Genomic DNA, 22,071 nt, shown 5'->3' on the forward strand with positions numbered 1-22,071 from the left:
TGAATTAGTTCACTTAAGTACACAGTATGAATCAAGATAAATTATCACACTAAAATCAACCCAATTTTGTTCAGGATAAAAATAGATGGAACACGTGGATCATAGTGATAAAGAGCTCTAGTAGATGAGAAGGCTTAAAAACAGGAAACACTAAAAATCTTATGTGGATGGTAATAATTGAATTCACTTGACTGTAACCCTTGTGACTCGATATTTTCAGAAGTCGTTTATTCATTTTTAGCAAAGTAAAAACAGTAGTGCGTTTATCCTATATAGCATAACACCCCAGCAAGATTCCCAGAATTAATGTTTCTGTGGCAAACAGGAGTTGAGTGAAGTCAATAAGTAGCTTTTTATCAGATCACGTCAGATTTTCCTGCCAAATGAATTTACTGCAAACTTAGTTTATTTTTTGAATTTCAGAATTTTGGAAAAGAGATTATGGAGCAGTATTTCAAGGATGTATAATGCCTATTTTATCTTTTTCTCCTTATAGCATCTTGGCTTCTTATCATTTAAAATCTCATTGGCAGCTTTGACATGTTTGCCCTAACAAGTACCTATTTTGAAAAGTAATGGTGTTGAATTAGCAGTAGGTAGCTTTGTTATGAATTTATGTTCCTGAACTGTTGCTTTCAGCTGTTTTATTAACAAAAATGATTCCTGCTAATTTTTTAAGGTCTGGAACAAAAAGAATGCAAATGAAAAAGGAAGAAGTCAGACTTCAAAGCTTCCTCCAAGATTTGCCAAAAAACAGGCCACAGGGACCCAGCAAACACAGTCTGCAGCTCCAGGCTCGGCTCTGGCCTCAGCTCCGGGTCCAGCTTCAACCTCAGCTCCTGTTCCAGCCTCAACCTCAGCTCCAGTTCCAGCTTCAACCCCAGCTGCAATTCTAGCATCACCCTCAGCTCCAGTTTCTGCCTCAGCTGCAGCTCCAGTCCTAACCTCAACCTCAGCTCCACTCCCAACCTCATCTTCAGCTCCAGTCCCAGCCTCCACCTCAGCTACAGCTACAGCCTCTTCTCCTTCAGCTCCAGCTCCAACCCCCATCCTTGCCTCAGCTTCAACCCCAGCCTCTGTTCCCATCCTCACTTCAGCCTCCATTCCCATCCTTGCTTCAGCCCTCGCACCAACTTCAGCTCCAGCTCCAGTTGTCTCAGCCCCAACTGCCCCAGCCATCTCTGTCCCAGCTGTCCCCACCTCAGCCCCAAATGTCCCAGCTCCAGCCCCAGCTCTAGTCCCAGTCCCAGTTTCACTCCCAGCCCAAGTCCCCACTGCCCCAGCCCAGAGTCAGGGACAGACTCACAAACCAGTCCAGAGTCCACTACAGACTACAACACAGTCTTCAAAACAGCCACCACCTTCAATTAGACTACCTTCAGCTCAGACACCTAATAGCACAGACTATGTAGCCACGGGAAAATCCATCCAGACCTCACAGTCACATGGCACTCTGACAACTGAATTATGGGATAACAAGGTGGCTCCAACAGCTGTGTTGAATGACATCTCTAAGAAATGTAAGTGCAACAGAGAAGTGAGGGATGGGGAATGGCATGGGAATATTGGGGTTTGTTTTCAGTTTTATTTATATGGTCAGTATGTTTTTTTATAGCCATCTTTTTTCGTAGTAGGAAGCAGTAATAGTAATCTTAGATTCCTTTCTTAAAACCTTTTCTAAAAGAAGTGTGTTATACTTTTAACAGACGTATTTTATGGACACAATTTTGTGTTGGTGGAAAAACAATACACAGTGTTTGGAGAGGACTTTATTTTGGTATGCAAGAGTCTGTTTAAGTGTGCTGTGAAAAGTCATTGTTTTATTGTCTAGCTACCATTAAAAGAAAGGGTTAAATAGGGATTATTAGCCTCTAAATTTTAATGGTCACATTTCCTATGGCTTCTTCTTTTCAGTAGGTCCCATTAGTCCACCACAGCCACCTTCAGTCAGTGCATGGAATAAGCCCCTAACATCGTTTGGATCAGCTACTTCATCAGAGGTAGGATTGGCTTAATAATGGTCTTGATGGGGTTAGTATAGCAGAGTTTCCTCAAAACAGTTTCTCAAACTTTAGCACGCATCAGAGTCATCAAGAGAGCTTATTAAAACAGATTGCTGGAACCCAGGCCCAGAGTTTCTGATTCATTAGGTCTGGGTTGAGACCTGAATACATTTCTAACAAGTTCCCAAGAGATGCTAATGCTGCTGGATCTCTACATTTATAAATTGCTTCTTACCTCTAGACATATTAAGGTTAACATTTTTTTAAATTCTAGTCTCAAGAAAAGTCCTTGTGATATAGAGAATATAAGTGCAGTTACTATTTTCTGGATTTTTCTACCATGTTTTTTGCTTGAATAATTAGGCATTATAATTACTTGGAAGCAGAGTCGACAGGAGGTTTCTAACATAATTTCTCAAATGTGCAGTGTTGGTAAATGACTTTAGGTCAGCAATTCTTCATTCATCGTTGAACAAACATTTGTTAAGCACTTGTGATGTACCAGGCACTATTCTAACCTGTGGGCTTACAGAATGGGGTGGGCGGGGCAGGGGGAGGGTGCAGTAAAAACAGACAAAAAGCTTCCGTTGTGGTGGAGTAGGGGAGACCAACAGTAAATAACTTAAAAGTATGCTATCAGTACTGAGGAGAGAAGCAAAGCAAGGAAGGTACATAAGGAATTTCCCGAGGGGTGTGGAGACATTTTGTGACGTTTGAGTTAAAGACTTGAAGGAAGTAAGAGAACATGCTATTCAAGTGTCTGAGGCCAAGTGAATTCCTGGTTCACAGAATAACAAGTACAAAAGCCTTGAGACAGGAGCATGTGTTTGAGGAAGATCAGGGAGATCCATGTGGTTGGAGTAAAGTAAGGGATGGAGAGGGAATAGATGAAGTTGGAAAGATAATAGGGGGTGGATCCTACAGGGCCTCTGCTAGAGGTAGGAAGGCAATGGATAGTTTTAAACAAAAGAATGATGGAATCTGGAGCCAGCCCTGATGGCCTAGTGGTTAAAGTTTGGCGCACTCCGCTTCAGCAGCCTGCGTTCAGTTCCTGGGTTCGGAACCACACTACTCATCTGTCAGTAGCCGTGATATGGCCGTGGCTCACATAGAACTAGAAAGACCTACAACTGAAATATACAACTATGTACTGGGGCTGTGGGGAGAGGGGGGAAAAAGGAAGATTGGCAACAGATGTTAGCTCAGGGCCAATCTTTCTTAGCCCCCCAAAAAAGAATGACAGAAGCTAACTTTTATAAGGTTATTCTGGATGGTCTGTTAAGAATAGTTTGTAGGGGGCAAAAAGTAGAAGTTAGGATGCTATTGCAGTAATCAAAAGATGATAACTTAAACCAAAGATGTAGCACTAAAGATTATGCGAAATAGTTGGTTCCCAGGTATTCAAAGATAGAGCTGACAAATTTACTGGTGGATTAAATGTGGTATGTGAGAAAAAAGAGTGAGTTATCTCCAGTTTTTGACTTGAGCATCAGGAGGGATGGAGTTCTGAGCATCAGGAGGGATGGAGGTCCTATCAGTTGAGATTGAGAAGCAATAAAATGAATCAGCATTGGAGGAGAAGATAAGGAAGTTCAGTTTTGGACCTGTTAGATTTAAGATGTTTATTACATATCTAAGTGGAAATGTCAAGTAAGTAGTTGTATATAAGAGTCTGTAGTTCAGAGGAGATAATCTAGTTTGGAGACATGAATTTGGAAGTCATTGGATGGTGCTTAAAGTGATGACCAAGGGAGAATGAGTTATGAGAGTAGTTAGAAAAGAGAAGAGAATCAAAAATTAAGTCCTAGAGCTTTCCAACTCAGAGATGTGGGAGATGGAGAAGGTAAGTGATTGGAAAAGTGTCTTTGAATCCAAATGAAAGATGAGTTTAAAGAGTGATAAATCAAGTATGTCAAATACTGCTGGACGGTTAAGTAAGAGAGGCCCTGAGCATTGACACTTGAAATTAATGTGGAGGTCACTGGTGACTTTGTCAAGAGCAGTGTTTGGTGGAGCAGTAGGCATGAAAACCAGGTTAAGTGATTTTAAGAGAAAGTGAGAGGGAAGATGAGTATAGAGAAACTTGGAGTAGTTTTGCTGCAGAGGCAGCAGAGAAATATAGCAGTAGATGGAGATATAGTTGAGAATTTTTTTTTTTTTTTTTGTAAAGACCTCTTCCTGCTGCCCCTGTCTCCACTCCAGCCTTCTGACTTAGGTCTGGAGTAGGCCTCATCATCTGTTTTAAAAATTCTGCATGGGCCAGCCCAGTGGCATAGTAGGTGGGTTTGCACACTCCACTTCGGTGGCCCGGGGTTCACAGGTTTGGATCCCAGGCATGGACCTACACACCCCTCATTAGGCTATGCTTTGGTGGCATCCCACCTACAAAATAGAGGAAAATTGGCACAGATGTTAGCTCAGCAACAGTCTTCCTCACCAAAAAAAATTTAAGAAAAATAATAGAAGTTCTACAAAGAACTCTTCGTAGAAGAAGAATTAAGAGTCACTGGATTCAATATTTAATGTCCTCAGTTTAATCATTTTTTTTCCTGCCTGTTGGTATTGCCATTATGATTAGTTATAGAGAGTATTTCTTATCCAGAAAGTTCAAGATTTTTCATGCTGATATGAAGGCTGAAGTGGAAAGCTTCTTTGTTTTGGATAGGTGCTCTAGACTTAATATTTTATTAAAATATTTGGTCCAGGTTTTTAAATTGACGTTAAAGTACAGGAATAATAATTTCTCAGCACTTAGCTGCAAGATTTTTCTTGCAGGCGTTCTACTACAAGCTTGCAATACTAAAAGGATGTTTACATTCACCTTCAGCCAGTTAGAGGAGCAAGATATTTTGGTATCTCATTTTCTTCATCCTCTTTATGTTCTTTGTGTTTTTTGGATAGGATGTGATTTTTGTGGGGGGCGCGGGTTGGATGTTCATTGTACATGATTTTAGAGTATTCCGTTATGGTGAAATTTTGAATTAACAAAGTTGACATTTGACTTTTAATTCAATTCACAGGATGGAAGGAATTCCTTAATGGGACTTACTAAATGATTCTAGTGAAATAGAGTTCTTAATTATTATTTTGTTTAATGCTATGAATGTTAGTTATATTAAATAGATTCTCAAAGATTGATAATTATAATCTAAGCTTTATTATCCTTCCCTTTATTATGTATATTTTATGAACATTTTTGGTTTCAAAAGATGTAATATTTTTCCTAAGACTAGTTTGTCTAACATTTTCTTTTCTTTTTTTTCTTTTTTGCTGGGAAAGAATCACCCTGAGCTAACATCTGTTGCCTTTCTTCCTCTCTCTCTTTTTCCCCCTCCCCAAAGCCCCAGTACATAGTTGTATATTCTAGCAGTCCTTCTAGTTCTGTGTAAGCTGCTGCCGCAGCATGGCTACTGACAGACAAGTGTGTGGTTCCAGGCCTGGGAACTGAACCCAGGCTGCCGAAGCAGAGTGCACCAAACTTTAACCACTAGGCCTTCAGGGCTGGCCCTAACGTCTTCTGATAGTCTTATTAACTGTCAATCTGTTTTCCATTTTATTTAACTATTTACAAGTTCTTAATTGTTTTTGTACATAAAATCAATAGCTTTCAGTCATTAATTACTACACCATATTGCTCTTCTAATACTACTCGTACATTTATACTGAACTGACCATAAAATTTCAACATTGGCTAAAGCAAATAGAGATTTTTATTCTAAGTTACATCGATAGTGTTTGCCTGTATTTGAAAGTGAATATTCAGATATTAAAAATAAATATGAATGACATGCCTATTCATACTCTTGACATTGTTATACTGATAAATATGACAATAACCTTACACAGTAACTGATTGACATACCAAGTTTAGAGATGCCAAAAATGATGTGAAGTGGTGATTGGATTATAAGACCAAGGCCTGAAGTTGAACTTTGTCCCTAGTTTTGCTTTTTTTTGTTTGTTCTCCCATGAAAAGATTGTTTTAAATGTCCTCTGGCTTACAAAGCACCTGTCCTCCAGCCTTCCGCTTGTTCATCTTCTACCACTGTTCCTAATACCTACTGTGTTCCAGCCTCACTAGCCTTTTTTATTCTGGACGTTCATACCAGGTGTTTCCTCTCCCAGACATTTTCATTGATTTTTAGATTCAGTTTCAGTGTGACCTCCTCAGGGCCTTTCTCTGTCTGCCAGTCCAAAGTGGCATAACCATATCTTAGTTTTTGCATATCCTTTATCTGACTTTGTAGTTGTTTATTTTCTCCATCGCTATAATGCAAGGTCTGCAAGTTAGATTGCAAGTGTTTGTCTGGATCGGTGCCTAGCACAAAGTGCTACATATATTAGCTGTTTAATTGATGAATGGATTCCTAAGGTGTGTGCACTCCATTACCAATCACAAAGTACTTTAATGTATATTACTTCATTTTATTTTTAAAGCAGACTTCTTAGAATTGGGTGACACTGGTGTTACTATCTTTCTCCTCTCCCCTGGTCATACATTCATTCATTCATTTATCTGTTTATTTGTTGCTGGTGGTATCTTCATTTGTTTGTTGCTTTTACATTTGTTTTAAATGATGAAATTACTTACTTAAGGCTGTCACTTGCCCATGATCACAGTCATGACACATTAAAGGGGACTTTGAAAACTTAAGTCTTGTGCTAGTTTTCATTTTGTCAGTTATTTTCTAAGATAGATCAATAGTGGTTAAGGGAAAGTTCTCTTAAAACATAATCACTGTCGGTGTATCTCAGTTAATACATAGGTTGCTTCAAAGTTCTCTTGTGCCTTTAAAATTTGTGCTAGTACATAAATCATTCAGTCAAATTTGATCTCATTTTGCTTTGATAGCAAGTTGTTAAATATTCCTTTACTAGGGAACAAAGAATGGTCAAGAAAGTGGAGTTGACATTGGAATTGACACCATTCAGTTTGGTGCTCCAGCTTCAAACGGGAACGAAAATGAAATTGTTCCTGTGCTTTCAGAAAAAACTACAGACAAAATACCTGAACCTAAAGAACAGCGGCAGAAGCAGCCACGGGCAGGTCCTATCAAAGCCCAGAAGGTGAATATAATTCATATTCCAGATAGAATTGTGTGAAAGCGACTAATACGTGTGGAGAACAAATAACAGTTTTAAAATTGAATTTAGTTTTCCGTGAATGTCTTTGATCATGATGCCTTTTTTCATAAACAATGAATTTAGCTTCCAGATTTGAGTCCAGTCGAAAACAAAGAACATAAACCTGGTCCTATTGGAAAGGAACGTTCATTAAAAAATAGAAAAGTAAAAGATGCCCAACAGGTGGAGCCAGAAGGACAGGAGAAACCAAGTCCTGCTACAGTCAGAAGTACAGATCCTGTGACAACAAAGGAAACCAAAGCAGTTTCAGAAATGTCTACTGAAATAGGAACAATGATCTCAGTATCGTCTGCAGAATATGGTACAAACGTGAAGGTAAGCAGCATGCAGTGACTACCAGTTCCTTTGATGAAAACCATGTCTAAAATGAGTGGGGAAAACAGTAAGGATATAGGGGTTTATTTGCTTTTTTTTTTTTTTTTTACCTGAGGCCTATAAATTCTATAGACTATATGAGTTATTATTTCTACAGAGAAGATTTTATTTTATGGTGTGCATATGTAATCTAAAAAAATTCCTTACAGTAAATTCTTTCTTTCAGTGGAAATTTACTCTTAATTCTGAACTATTGAATAGTTTAAAGTAAAAAATGCCTACACAGGATTAGAATGCTTTTCGTTGGGTTTGTAGGCTTTGAAAGAATTGCTCTATATTACTTTTTATTTTGTTAATGGAGTTGTAGAGCCTTATCTTGCCTGCTAGTGAGATTTTGAAGTCAGGAAACAAGGCAAACTTCTGGTAACTCCAGTATAGCCAGTTTTCCTGCAGCGTTGGAACGGATCACTGTTTCATTGGTTGAGCACTAGAGGAAGTAGTGGACTTGCATTTAGGAGCCACACTGAATGACAGATGCGTATGTTTAAAAATACTCATTAAGACAAGATACACTGAGTGACTTATAGGGACTTAACACTTGTGGGAAAGCAAATAGATAATTGCCATTTCATGGTCACTCCGGGACGTAAACTCATTGAAAAGAAAGGTTGATGGAATTTTTCATATTATTTGGATATTTTTCTTGTTAATTGCCATACAACTCAACGCATGTAGATAAAAAGCTCATTTGATCCAAATCTATCATGTTTAAAGAGATTCATGATGATAAACGAGTTTATCCTAAAACCCTAGTTAATTGTGACAAGTAAGATCTTGACATTCATTTTTCTGTGTTATTTTGAAGAGAATAAAAAATCAATAGTTTGAAGTAAGCTATAGGTTGAGTATGAGAACAACACAGAATTCTTTTAGTAATCCACAAAAATAGCTACGTGGTGCTGACAACAACCTCCTGGTACTATGCAGTGCATTCTTAAAAATGTACGGAACCCCAGCAGTCGTTGAAGTGTTACTGCTTCAGGAGTGATAAGTTAAGATTTGAGTGAGTTGAGTCTTAAGGTCTGCTCTCCTCTCCTGCCTTCTTCCAAATCAATTTCATAACTGTTTGTCTGTCTTGAGAAAGTGACTCATTAATAACTCAGTCTAAAATGTATTTTTTCCCTATTCCTACTCCACAGGAGTCTGTAACAGACTATACCACACCTTCTTCTTCTCTGCCTAATACTGTGGCTGCCAGTAATGCGAAGATGGAGGATACTTTGGTTAATAATGTAGGTAACCAACCTGAGATTTGGCAAGTTTGGATAGGAACCTGGCTATTGTTATCTAATATGTACTGTATGACCAATATTTACTCTTCTCAGGGAAAAAGTTGATAATAAATTTGTATTTAGGACCACTGTAATATAATTAGCTAAAGTAGTCAAAGGTGAGTTTTTATCTTTCCCCAAAAGTCAACAGCTTTCCATTAAGATCCAGGCTTGTGCTTAGGCTCTGTTTCATAAGTACTAATCCTATTAACCTGGTTTTGGTAAGAATTTTTGTTCTTAGCTTTCATATTGTATAGATTCAGCATTTTATTTGGTTGGTAATTTTGTTCTTAAATGAAAACCTTTTTATAGTGCAGTGAAAGCTCGCAATGAAAACAAAAAGACAGTGTTAACACAGAGGCAGGTATTTCTTTTTGAATGCTGGACCTTGGCAACATTCATGTTTTGAAGATTGAGCTATAATGTATTTGTAAGTACTTCAGAAACTCTTAGATGCGCTATTAAAAGGTGATACTAAGTGATATAAATTTGTCTCCAGTTTCCTAGAGCAACGATACTATAATTCAAGATTGTGGTAAAACTCAGTACAGTTCCTCGTTTTGCCTAGTTCACTGACTGACAAGTGAAAAATTATCAGCCCAAAAAGTTAGTTAACCTGCTGTGGTGGAAGAGCATTTTAGAATTTACATCTTTGGCCCTTGTTTTTGAGGACAGGTATGGTAGAAATTTGGTTAGCTGCTCTCATTTTTAAATATAGCCCTTTATAATAAGCAAAAAGGCTTATTCTTTTCAAAAGTATCCTTTACAGATATATTTAGAGGTCTCTTACAAAGGACTTTTCATTTTGAGAATAAAAATCTCAATTGTCTTAGAGTGTTTTTCTTATGCTTTCTTTTCTTCCCTCTAGCATCAAGTATATAGAATTTTAGAGAGGTGAGATGCATTAGGGATCATTTAATCCAGTGTTTGTAATCCAGCTGAAGGACTCTTCATGTGTAGTTGAGGAAGAGGGAGAGAGAGGAGTGAGTCACACATTTTCTCTTTGCCATGGGAAAGTTCTTCAGGAGCTGATTGATGTAAATTTGTCCAGTTTTCAGATGTTAAAGAACTTCACTTCATGTGCCAAATCCTTTTCCTGTGACCTTTTGGAGAAAAGTTTAAATTTATTTAATTTCCTATAGGAAGTAATGGAAAACTTGGGAAGGACAAAAAGACTTCCTGTCCATTTAAGTGCTGTTTTCACTATGTAGATTATCAAACTTTCAAATCAGTAACATCCCAAAGTTTAATTATACTTTTAATTGTGGTGTTTTTTTCTCATTTTTAAAAAATATAGACTATTTCTTAGATGTTACTTTTTCAAGAAAAAGTATATGATGCTTTCTGCCAAACTACTCTCTAAAAATATAATTTATGAAATATGTATAAGGAACAAAAGCTCGTTGTTCTCAGAACCCTTAAAAGTCATTGAAAATATCTGCCTGAGCATGTTAATGATTTCCGTGTGATCTGTGAGGCTCGTTGACACAGTGACCTGTGTACGGACGACTGCTGAGGCGGAGAGAGCCAGTCTTGTGTATAAACAGTCTACGTTTGATTTTTAGCAGTGTATCCAAAGTATGTTTGAAAACAGGAAGATCAGTTTGGGTCAAGCAACATTATAAATGGTCCTCAATGTGGAATGATTTCACAGTGTTGCTTATTTGTGCCAAGTGTGGTGTGATCTGAACTTACTGTGGTGTTAAAAACAAATATGCTACATGGGAAAGACTGGGAGACATTGTGAAATGTTCCTTTTTCATTCAGTTTGTTTGGGGGTCCCATTTCTTGCATAGAACTTTTGTCTTTTTAAAAAATTATACTTAAGCCTTATTCCCCTTATTGAGGCTTACTGCACTTTTTTAGGATCTGAGCTGATATGTATTGGCCAGTGTTACCTAATAGTACAATCGTTTTGAATCTTGAAGATTTCAGTGCAGGTGGTGTTTTTGATAATTATAGCACAGCTATTTTAAAGATTTGTAAAGTAATCTTCATTAAGTAGTCCATGGTATTTATAAATCTCTGTAAGATAGTCTATAGTATCGCAAAGTGATTATCTTAAAACCCCCAAGCATGCCGGTCATTTTACCTGAACAACTGAGTGAACCATCAAAAAATCAGTCATATAGTAATACATGATAAAATCTCAAGTTTCAGAGACTTAGAGGAAAGAAAGAGATATGAATAATGAGTTTCTAATATCTTCAAGTTTGTAACAATATTTGCCATGATCATTTTATTACTATGGCAAAGCAGTTTGTTTAGTGTAACGAGGTGGGGGCAATATTTCATACTTTCCTGCTATTACTTTTGTTCTTGAATCTTGTTATAAGAAAGTTGACTGTGTTGCAGGAAAAAGATTAATCTTTTTTTTAAAACTTTTTTTTTTTTAAGATTTTATTTTTTTCCTTTTTCTCCCCAAAGCCCCCCAGTACCTAGTTGTATATTCTTCGTTGTGGGTCCTTCTAGTTGTGGCACATGGGACACTGCCTCAGCGTGGTTTGATGAGCAGTGCCATGTCCGCACCCAGAATTCGAACCAACGAAGCCCTGGGCCGCCTGCAGCGGAGTGCGCAAACTTAACCACTCGGCCACGGGGCCAGCCCCAAAAGATTAAATTTTTTATATTTGGATCCCATAAATGGTAGAAATTGTATTCCTTAGAGTTTTGCTACACAAGAATATGGTCCAGGCCTCAGCATCACCTGGGAGCTTCTTTGAAATGCAGAATTTCAGGCCTTACCCCAGACCAACTGAATCATAATCTGCATTTTAGCAACAACCCCAGGAATTCATATGCACTTTAAAATATGAGAAGCTCTGCCTTCGAGTGTATACCTCGTATTTGAGACACTCTGTTTCTGTCAATTTATGCATAAAAAGGCAGATAGTATTTCTTTTCAGAAGTTTTATCTCAGATGTCCCAAATTATCGATTACTGTAAATACGGTGTAATTCCAAGTAATCAAATATTCCTGTTGGCTCTGATGAAAAATAAACACCCTTAGAGTACATTAGCATTATCATTAATGGGGCTTTCGTAGCAGACTTAGTTAGATTGTGATATGTGTTGCCTGCCTTTTCAGGTGCCCCTGCCCAACACCCTTCCCCTCCCTAAGAGGGAGACTATACAACAGAGCTCCAGCCTACCTTCAGTTCCTCCCACTACTTTCAGCCTCACCTTTAAGGTATGTACAGCATCCATCTCTGAAGGGCCTTGATTATTGCATGCAAGGGGACATAAGTTAACAATATTCTTTTGGTATTTTTACTAGTTTTGTGTGGTAAGCAACAATACTAAGCTGAGGAAATGGAGTGATGTCAAATTATACCTTAAAATTGTATTAGCTTCTAATAGCACTTAGCAGTGACTCATATTTAAAGTGAGACCTATTATGCTTGTGAATTTTGCCTTAAAAATACAGGAAAGCATTTATATGCCATGTTTGTACTGAGTTCCTCTTAGAGATCTTAATCTTTGGATATACTGGTTTGTGTACAAAAAAAACAACTAGCTTGATATTGCATGTTTTTTTATCGTAAGTGTTGATAATGGTAAGAATGCTAATTTTTCTGTCTTTCTTCTAAATGATGTGTGAATTGAGTGAATGCAGTGTAGTAATTAGAATATTTTATGAAGAGGTAATTGATTAATGCAAATGATTTTCATTTGACTTTTGTTGGATAGTTTTTTAATAAGGGGGCAAAAGAGATTTTAGACAACTCATGCTTTTTGATGTCAAGAAGTTTAGGCTTGTTTTTTTAATCTACAATTTTGGGCTTTGTTACTAATGCTTTTTTATAATTGAATTAGTTGACAGTATTTTAAATCAGTTGTTCACCTCAAGATTAGTCAGTGGTTAAGAAAAATGCAGACATGGAATTGAGTGAGGTTTTTTTTAAGTGCACTTATTTATCTCATTGGTGCTGTTTGTTGAGTTTATAATCTGGGCAAGTATCTAACCTCTGTTATAGCGGGGCTTCCTAATGCTGTAGTGATTGACAGTGAATGTTTTGATCGTCTTCAAGAAAGTGGAAAACTAAGTCGTTTTATGATGTGACCAGTGTTCCTTTTGAGACTATTTTTGTTTGAGTCTCCAGCCTGCTGACCACTTGTCCTCTTGTCCCTCCATGTCTTTGTAAGAGGCTTAGTAAATTACAAGTTTGAGACTATAAAATTTTATAAGACAACCACTTCTACTTTGTGTCATCCCCGTCTTTACCCGGTCCTTACTGTTTACTGCCACTTCCTATTCAGCCTTTGTTGTTGTCTTTCCAGTTGACAGACTGTCTCAGTTTGTGTTTCGATCTCTCTCTTACATGTGGTTTTTACCTTTATACTATTCAAGGCAATAGTATAATTTCACATAAGCAAATATAATATCATCATTATTCTTTACACCAGTTGTTAATTCTTCAGAAAACACATTCAGCATGGCCTTTCACGTAATGTTTTTAACACTCCAAGAAGAAATAATACACATTTCAAATGGAAATTAATTTAAATTAAAGTGCATTAGCTTAAAACTTTTTCTAGTTTCTTTTTTTTAAATCTTTCTTTTTGAGGAAGAGTAGCCCTGAGCTAATATCCGCTGCCAATCCTCCTCTTTTTGCTGAGGAAGACTGGCCCTGAGCTGACATCCGTGCCCATCTTCCTCTACTTTATGTGTGGGACGCCTGCCACAGCATGGCTTGATAAGCGGTGTGTAGGTCCATACCCAGGATCCAAACCAGCGAACCCTGGGCCTCCGAAGCAGAACCTGCAAACTTAACTGCTGCACCACCAGGCTGGCCCCTCTAGTTTCTTTATTTTTACTAGTTCTGACATCTCTCTTTATTTGGGTAATATATAAAGTATAGAAAAATTCTACTGTATGGATATTCTCGACAGTATATTTGCCAAGGGGAAAAATGAGTATAGTTAAGTATTTGTACTTTTTATTTTCCTTGATTTTTCAAAAATAGAATCTCAATTTTCTTGCTTATGAAATGAAGCCAAATGTATATCGTCTATATGTTATGCAAGTTTGATTAGCTGTGATTTATGTGTTCTCAAGACAACTGGTATAAAAAGCATTGTACTATATAAAATTGCTCTAAACCATAAAATTTCAGATAGCACAAGCAAATTGTATTATGCCTAACTTCCTAAGTGTGTTTTCTTTTACTCCCCCATACCCTACCCGAAGACTTTTGTTTTAAAATAAAATACATTTGAAACCAGCAAGGTGATTTAAGTTGGTACTAAGGACCTACAAACTTCGTAATAGTGGTATTAAAAAATCTTACCTTGTAGCTGAATTTTATAGATTATCTTGAGTTTTCCTCTCAGCCCAGTATGTGTACTAGTAGAACTAAAAACTTCAAAATCTGTGTATCTGTTCTCTTCCTGTTCAAGTACTCTCAGGATAGTTAAGGGTCTAAATCTGTGCTCTCTAGTTCAGTATCCAGTAGTCACATGTAGTTAGTGAGAATGTGGCTAATCCAAGTTGAGGTGTGTGCTGTAAGTGTAAGATAAACTGGACATTGCATCTGAAAGGCTAATATTTTTTTAAAAATTAAAACATCTCAATTTTTACATTGATTATAGCTTTTAGTTATATTGTAGCTGTATTTATTGGGTTGACTAAATATGTTATCAAAATTAGAGTTACCTGTTTATTTTTGTTTTTTAAAACGTGGTTACTAGAAAAATTTAAAATTATAAATGTGGCTTACATTTATATGTCTCTTGAACAGTGCTCCTCTAGTCAGATTTGGAATAAGACCCGTTTTTACCTTTTAAGAAACTAGGAGACTACAGCTAAAACCAGTGGCCACGAGTATAAATGGTGACAGTCAGTACCTGAAATGCTTGATGAGGTCTTAATCTGAAACAAGAAGTGTTTCTCCTGCACCCAAGCCTAGAACCTATCTGGTTACATTTGCCTTTTAAAACACTGTGAGCATAAAATAAGGCTACCAAACAAAAGGTACCTCTCATCTGACCTTTGAGAACCGTTGGCTTAAAAAGAAAAAACAGAAGGAATGGGTATTTGTGGAGGGCCTTTAGTGCCTTTCCTACTAGAGTCAGAGCCGTAAGTGTCCGTCCTAAAGGAACATGGTATTTTTGTTCCCTTATTCACTGGTGGGGTAGGGCCTCATATTTACATGATACAGGAGCTGTGACTTTATATATTTCACTGACCTGTTTGCCAGAGCCATCAACAAGCTCTGTAGAGACAGTGTTTGCTGCCTCCCAATTTGAGTAAAGGAGCAAAGATAAAGAGGAAAGTGAAAGGTTCAAAAGCCCTAGGATCTTAATCTTTTATTTTTGTGGTTTTTCAAAGATTATGTTTGGAATTTAGATAGATATGCACACATGTATGTATATTTTTGTGTATGTGTATATTAGTCTGTTAGCATAGTGATTTTTTTTTTTTTTGGCTTTACAAAAATGTCCATTTTATTGCAGATGGAGTCTGCGCGTAAGGCATGGGAGAATTCTCCAAATGTAAGGGAAAAGGGATCTCCTGTAACTTCCACAGCACCTCCAATTGCAAGTGGAGTCAGCAGCAGTGCCAGTGGACCAAGCACTGCTAATTACAATTCCTTCTCAAGTGCATCGATGCCTCAGATTCCTGTTGCTTCAGTCACTCCCACAACATCGCTATCAGGTACAAGTTTTTTGTATCTTTCCTTTAAATATCTTAAATTATTTAAAATTCCTTATGATCTTTTTCTGTTTATTGTCCCTCAAAAAAGTATTGTTTATTAAAGACGTAAGATTGCACATGAGATAACTGTCAGCTGTTTTGTAAACTTCTTGCCGCTCTCAACCCTCTCTCCTCTCTTTGCCCCGTCCTAATTTTAGTTGGGTCGGCAAATATTTTTTGATGACTTACTAAAACATTTTGCTGGACCTTCTCTTCTTTCCTCCCGCCCCCACCCTCCTCACTAAGATACTAATGAGTAATTGGTGAAAACCTTTTTATCTTGTTCTTCTAAATTTTTCTATAAAATTCGCCTTTTGATTTTTATTTTTTAACTATTATACAGCTAATTAAACCAAATCAGAAATAACACAGAATCGTGACGCTTTTAAAATTTTTGTGATCTGTATCTAATTTGAGGGAGCTATTGGCCTCAATCTATTGGGTTGACATTTATTTTTCTGGTGAAGAGTTAGGGGTAAAGAATTTCTAGTGTCTGATATTTGAGTAAATGACGTCCATTGGTCTTTCCTTATTTGTTTTTAAGGAGAACCAATCAACACCCCAAGTTAGAAGGTGTTTTCTTCCACCTGTGTGTTATTTTTCACCAGTGTGTGATCCTTTCATTGAAATGTATCTCATTTGGGGGCTTTATGTTTCTTAAATAATCACAGAGGTTGTTTGTAAAATGCTTGACTCAAAGAAAGTACACCCTTTACCGTATGTATAACCATGTTTCTATTGAAAACAAATTATATTCCAAGCTTTCCCAGTATTCTCTAATGTTTCCAAAGCAGTAGGAAGCCCCTTTCCAATAGATATAAAATATATCCAGTACAGAATTTACTTTCTTTGGTTCTCATTTAGTGATTACAATACTGTTTTTTAATATTCTGACATTCTCTGTTGGTTTTAAGTACCAAAAGAGCTGGTCTTTAGGTTGTACTACAGTTATTTTGATATTATGTGGGATCACATGTATTAAGACAAACGCAGAGATTCAACTCAAGGAATGTCCCACCTATTTCTCGTCTTTCTTTAAAGCTTTTCAAGCATTCCTCATCACCCATTGCAAGGCATCTTCATCGTGCTTGCTAGCTTGCGCCCTAATCTACTTTGGTGGGCAGGGGATGGGGCCAGATGGGAACCAGGAGAGTATGGTAGGAAGATTAGGACATAAAGGGACTGGGAAGGTTCCTAGTTCTTTCTTTGGAATCCAACTACTTCCTTTCCTCCAGGTCTAGTTTCCCCACACTCCCCTCAACTAGGAAAAAATTTTAACAGAGACCTTCTTGCCCAGTTATCCTAGTGGTAGAGACTCAAGTGGAAGAACAGAGGTACCTTGATCTTGGTCCTCTCTTAGATAGAACATCATTTAACATCTGGAAATAATGATAACTGTATCTCACTTTTTAATCAGATATCAGTCTCGTCATTTGCTCTAGTATTGCAGTCATTATAACTCACTGATCAATAGAACTAATTGCTCCTTTAAGATCTAAAGTTTTATAATTCCACTTTTTTGTTAATAGTTTGTTTTTAAGATATTACTGTATACTGGTTTTGACTGGTATATATACAAGGAGGGGGGACAAGGAATATACCTGTAAGTTTATGTGACTTTTTTGGAGCCACTGGGGTCTCTTAAGGCCAATTTATATTAATAATTATTCTTAAGATGTAGGACTTTATCCGTCTATGTTCTTATGTCTTTGCCTGGCCTTTAATAGATGTTCAAATATTTGTTAATATATGAATGAAGCTCTTAAGAATACCTGTAAGGTATTTTGCTGGAAAGGGGAATATCCAACCTTAAGTTTACATAACTTTTTAGGAGCAATTATGATCTCTCAAGACCCATTTACATTCATAATTATTCCTGAGGTTCAGCATTTTGTTCTTCTGTGTTCTTATATTTATGCCTAGCCATAAATGAATGAAGCTCTTGATTATCCTTTTCTCTGTGATAATTAAGAACTAAATATTAGTTGAGGCTAAACTGTAACAACCTTGTAGGCTCTCAGCCTCCTTATTTTGTGAGATTAATTTTTTAATTTCCTCCTTGTTTTAATTTTCTATTGTTTATATTTCTCCGAGTTTTATATTCTTGTTTGCATTTGGTGATGTGTTCTTTCCTAAATTAGAAGCCACCTCGTAGCCACTTTTGGCCTGAGGCGCAGTATATGAGTAGGTGATAAGTACATGGTGGGCATAAACATTGTTTGTGGTTGGTGCTTGAATTATCTTACTGTGAACAACAGCAACACTTTAAAATATGCTACATCTTCTCCTATTTTGTCCCTCTCCCAAATATAGGAGCTGGCACATATACTACCTCTTCTTTGAGTACAAAATCTACAACCACATCAGACCCTCCTAATATTTGTAAAGTGAAACCCCAACAATTACAGACAAGCAGCCTGCCTTCTGCAAGTCATTTTTCACAGTTAAGCTGCATGCCTTCCCTTATTGCCCAGCAACAGCAGAGTCCACAAGTCTACGTGTCGCAGTCTGCAGCAGGTAAGGTTCTTAGCATGGAATATAAGGAATTTAGAAAATGAACTCTTTTAAATGCTTATTTTTTCTCTCCTTAGTTACTCTTTGAAGTTTAAGTATTTTTTCGATCTGCTTTGCAAAGTTGTTTCCTCGTAGAATTGAATGCGCTCTCTCCTTGATAAGCATTGTAGGGCTCTTGGCAGTTGTTTCTTACACATATGTTACATATATATTAGACAAATCAGTGTCTAATTTGCAAAGTACCTTATGCGTTTGATGTTATTCCAATCAAATTGGAAAAGTTTGTTATCTGAAACTTGACAAATTGAGAATAAAGTTCATGGGGAAGAATAAACCTAAGAATAGCAAAAAAGAAAGAAAAAAATTAGATATTGGGGGTGGGGTAAGTTGTCCTATTAAGCATCACAATGTTCATCTGAGTTAAACAGTAAATAAACGTGAAAATATTCAAACTCAGTAATGATTTAAATTCAAAATAAAAGAACAGTGAGGCGATTTTTTGTCTTTCCATAAGGGAAATATTAGAAATATTGATGATACCCAGCATCTTTAATACCCAGTATCTATAAGGATCCTGGGTATTAGTAATAGGCTCTTAAAGTACATTGCTGTTGAGCATATAAATTGGCATAATTGTTTTAGAACAGTATCTCAGAATATTTTATGTGTACAAACTCACTGTAGTGACGATTTCATAGTTAGGAATCATCATACAGGTAAAGTTATTAATCAGAGGTGTATGTACAAGGGTGTTCATTCATTGTAGTATTTTTTATTTATATATATATTTTTAGATGTACTTGACAATTTTATTGCTAAAAAATATCCTCTGGAGTGACAGCAGTATTGGTTATAGTATTATTTATAATTGTAACAAATTAAAAGCAGCATGGAAAGTTGTCCAAAACATAGTATTATATAAAAACAGCAAATCACAAAATAATATATATAATACATAGAAATCTGTTAGAAATGTATACCAAATTCTTTCAGTTTTTAAATGTCAATTCTTTTGAACTGTTTTGCAAAATTCTGGTACGTAGATTTAAAATTGGAGTGGATTTGCTGGTAAACGAGTAGGTTCATTTTCAGTTTTAATAGATTATATAAGATTTTACTAGTTTATACCAAATTGGCAGTATATGAGAGTATCTGTTTTTTCATACCTTCACAAGTACTAGAGTTTCGTTGTTTTAGCTTGTATATACTTGTCTGCTAGAAATCTAGCTTCTTTTTGTATTTGCATATTTTTACATTTCTAGTTTTTCCTTGACTGTATTTTCAGAGGGCACACTTAATTTGAAATCTGCTACAAAACTTGGTTTTTCATTACCAGTTGGAAAATTCTGAAATGTAGACACTTATTAACGCTTGTTTTTCCTAATGGTCTGTAGCTCAAATCCCAGCTTTCTATATGGACACAAGTCATTTATTCAACACCCAACATGCACGATTGGCTCCACCATCCTTGGCTCAGCAGCAAGGCTTCCAGCCAGGTCTTTCTCAGGTAAGTGTCACAGACTTGTTCCATCCTGTATTTGTTTCTTGGCATTTGTATGATGTAATACTTATCTTGGGCTGTTAAGTAATAGACTCTTTGAAGTTATAATCGTATATTAACAATATCAGACAACCCATGATTACCTTGATATGTATTAGCAAAATTTTAAAACTTTCCCAGGTTTGCCAAAGCTTAATGATTAACAATGTAGAATAAGTAATGGGTTGAAAGGAAAATTTAGATGTTTACATTTGGTTTTGCTTTAAAAGGGAGCCGAACATGGCATTAATCTTTTATTGTTTTCGTATCTCAAAATTTTTCTTTTTCTCAAGTGTTGTGATTTGTGTATATGGTGTTCATATATTATTTTTTCATTGCATTGCAGCCAACTTCAGTTCAGCAGATTCCAATCCCTATTTATGCACCACTACAAGGACAGCATCAAGCCCAGCTGAGTCTGGGTGCTGGACCTGCTGTTTCCCAGGCTCAGGAATTATTCAGTTCTTCCCTTCAACCATATAGGTACATGCTGTACAGTTATTTATGATCTTGGCAACAATGTAATTGCCGAGCCTTCTTGCCATATCCCTGCTGCTCCTTTTCCTTCCACCCAAAAGCTAGGATGACCCTGTTACAAACTATATTAAATTATTAAGCATGTTGATTATATGTTGTGAACCTCAGCCTCTGGTAATTTCAATCAGACTTCATTGAACTAAGTCAAGCCTTGGCCTGTTGAAGAAGAGGATAACAACAATCTGATAATAATTTGAAATCACAGAAAATAGCTGCTAAACGTCCTAAAAGTTTGAGTGCCGTGTATGTCCCTGCTAACAACTATAAATCCAATCCTGCTCTGTTTAAGAGCTGGAGTGTGACAGATAACAATAGTATGTAAGGGGGTGGAGGCCAGGGCGAATGTAATAAAAGAGGAGTAGTAGAGTGTCAGACAGAGAATAGAAGTAGTGGTGATAGTGGTCACAAGTATGCCGTATAGTGTAGAAGAAACCAGTCTTTTGAAGGATTCACTGAAAATTATCTTTGCAGTTAAGGAAGTAATGAAAACTGATATTTATTGAACTTTCCTTATATATGATAGCCATTCAGCCATTTAAACAGAAATGTAATGTAAGCTATATATGTAATTGTGGCTAATGGCTGCTCTATTGGAAGGCACAGGTTTCGACATTGAAAGCAACTTGTATCCCTGCCACATCGTTCTGCTGCTCCTTGCCTCTCAGCCCAGTTAGCATAGTGTTGGTTAATAGGGAATCCCTGAGTTAATTTCTGGCAGCACGGGGTGATTTATAACAGTATACTTAGGTTTTCCCATTTTATATTTGAAACATAGATTATAAGTAGACATTGTGAAGGTTACTTGTGACCCTAGCCTAGTGCTCCTGCTTAATGGCTTTTGTTCCTACCACATATGTCAGTTTTTTAAAAGCATGTTATTTATTGATAATATTATCTTTAATTCACCACTTTGATTTAGTTATTCTTTATCTTGGCTTATTTTTTTTTTCTTTTGAGAAAGTTTAGCCCTGGGCTAACATCTGCCGCCAATCCTCCTCTTTTTTTCTTTCTTTTTTTTTTTTTTGCTGAGGAAGACTGGCCCTGAGCTAACATCCATGCCCATCTTCCTCTACGTTATATGTGAGACGCCTGCCACAGCATGGCTTGCCAAGAAGTGCGTACGTCCACACCCGGGATCCAAACTGGCAAACCCCAGGCCACCAGAGCAGAACATGCAAACTTAACCACTACACCACCAGGCTGGCCCCCTATCTCAGCATTTTTAAATGTATAGATCGGAAGCCTCCATCCCAGAGATAAGACAGCAGTCTGTGATTAGGTTCCAGTGTTGTAATTATCTTTTTAAAAAGACCTTTCAAATATGCCGACACAGTATTAATAACTCTTGTCACCAAGCTGTATATTACATCCCCATGACTTATGTATTTTATAACTGGAAATTTGTACCTTTTGACAGTGATAGTGTGTTGCATATTTGAAAGTTGCTAAGAGAGTGGGTCTTAAAAGTTCTCATCACAAGAAAAAAATTTTTAACTACATGTGATGGTGGGTGTTAACTAGATTTATTGTGATGATCATTTTGCAGTCTGTACAAATACCGAATCATTATGTTGTGTAACTAATAGAATGTTATATGTCCAGGATAAACAAACAACTTTGTGAGTAATCCTGATGTGAACTACTCTGCTTCATTCCATAGAGGTCTTGAAGCCTCTAATAAGATATATATATAAAGGGGAAGTGATGAAATACAGATAATAAAAGTCAGAGCTATTGGTGCTATAAATTTGAATAGAATGTCAATACTGAAGAGAAAAACAGCGGATTTGGTGCTGAGCTTCCTAGTGAACATGAGGAAAGAGAATTATTCTCATTGTTCAAGAGGAGAACATCTTACCAGTTTCTCAGAAAGAGCAGGCTTTTTCCAGAACTTTTACATGTGGAGCTTTGTTCTACTCGGGGCTCTAAATCTTGAAACAAGCGCCTTAGACACAGTCTGCGTTCTCTGCTGCTTTTCTTAATTGCGCT

At 36.8% G+C, this 22,071-nt stretch overlaps 1 protein-coding gene across 13 annotated transcripts in view; it reads left to right on the forward strand.

Annotated features, from left to right (window-relative positions):
* PRRC2C (proline rich coiled-coil 2C) overlaps positions 1 to 22,071 on the forward strand; it is a 93,940-nt gene that overhangs the window by 63,953 nt on the left and 7,916 nt on the right. For 12 of the 13 annotated variants that reach the window (XM_046682886.1, XM_046682884.1, XM_046682889.1 and 9 more), the window contains 10 exons: positions 680 to 1,520; positions 1,915 to 2,000; positions 6,882 to 7,070; positions 7,212 to 7,463; positions 8,663 to 8,755; positions 11,883 to 11,984; positions 15,251 to 15,452; positions 17,805 to 18,008; positions 19,400 to 19,512; positions 19,892 to 20,028. In XM_046682886.1, coding sequence (XP_046538842.1) covers positions 680 to 1,520; positions 1,915 to 2,000; positions 6,882 to 7,070; positions 7,212 to 7,463; positions 8,663 to 8,755; positions 11,883 to 11,984; positions 15,251 to 15,452; positions 17,805 to 18,008; positions 19,400 to 19,512; positions 19,892 to 20,028 — 2,219 coding nt within the window. The remainder of the gene's footprint in view (positions 1 to 679; positions 1,521 to 1,914; positions 2,001 to 6,881; positions 7,071 to 7,211; positions 7,464 to 8,662; positions 8,756 to 11,882; positions 11,985 to 15,250; positions 15,453 to 17,804; positions 18,009 to 19,399; positions 19,513 to 19,891; positions 20,029 to 22,071) is intronic. The other variant, XM_046682888.1, reaches the window with a different exon arrangement.

The sequence above is a fragment of the Equus quagga genome, chromosome 13 (assembly GCF_021613505.1).
Source record: "Equus quagga isolate Etosha38 chromosome 13, UCLA_HA_Equagga_1.0, whole genome shotgun sequence".
NCBI classification, from domain to species: Eukaryota; Metazoa; Chordata; class Mammalia; order Perissodactyla; family Equidae; genus Equus; species Equus quagga.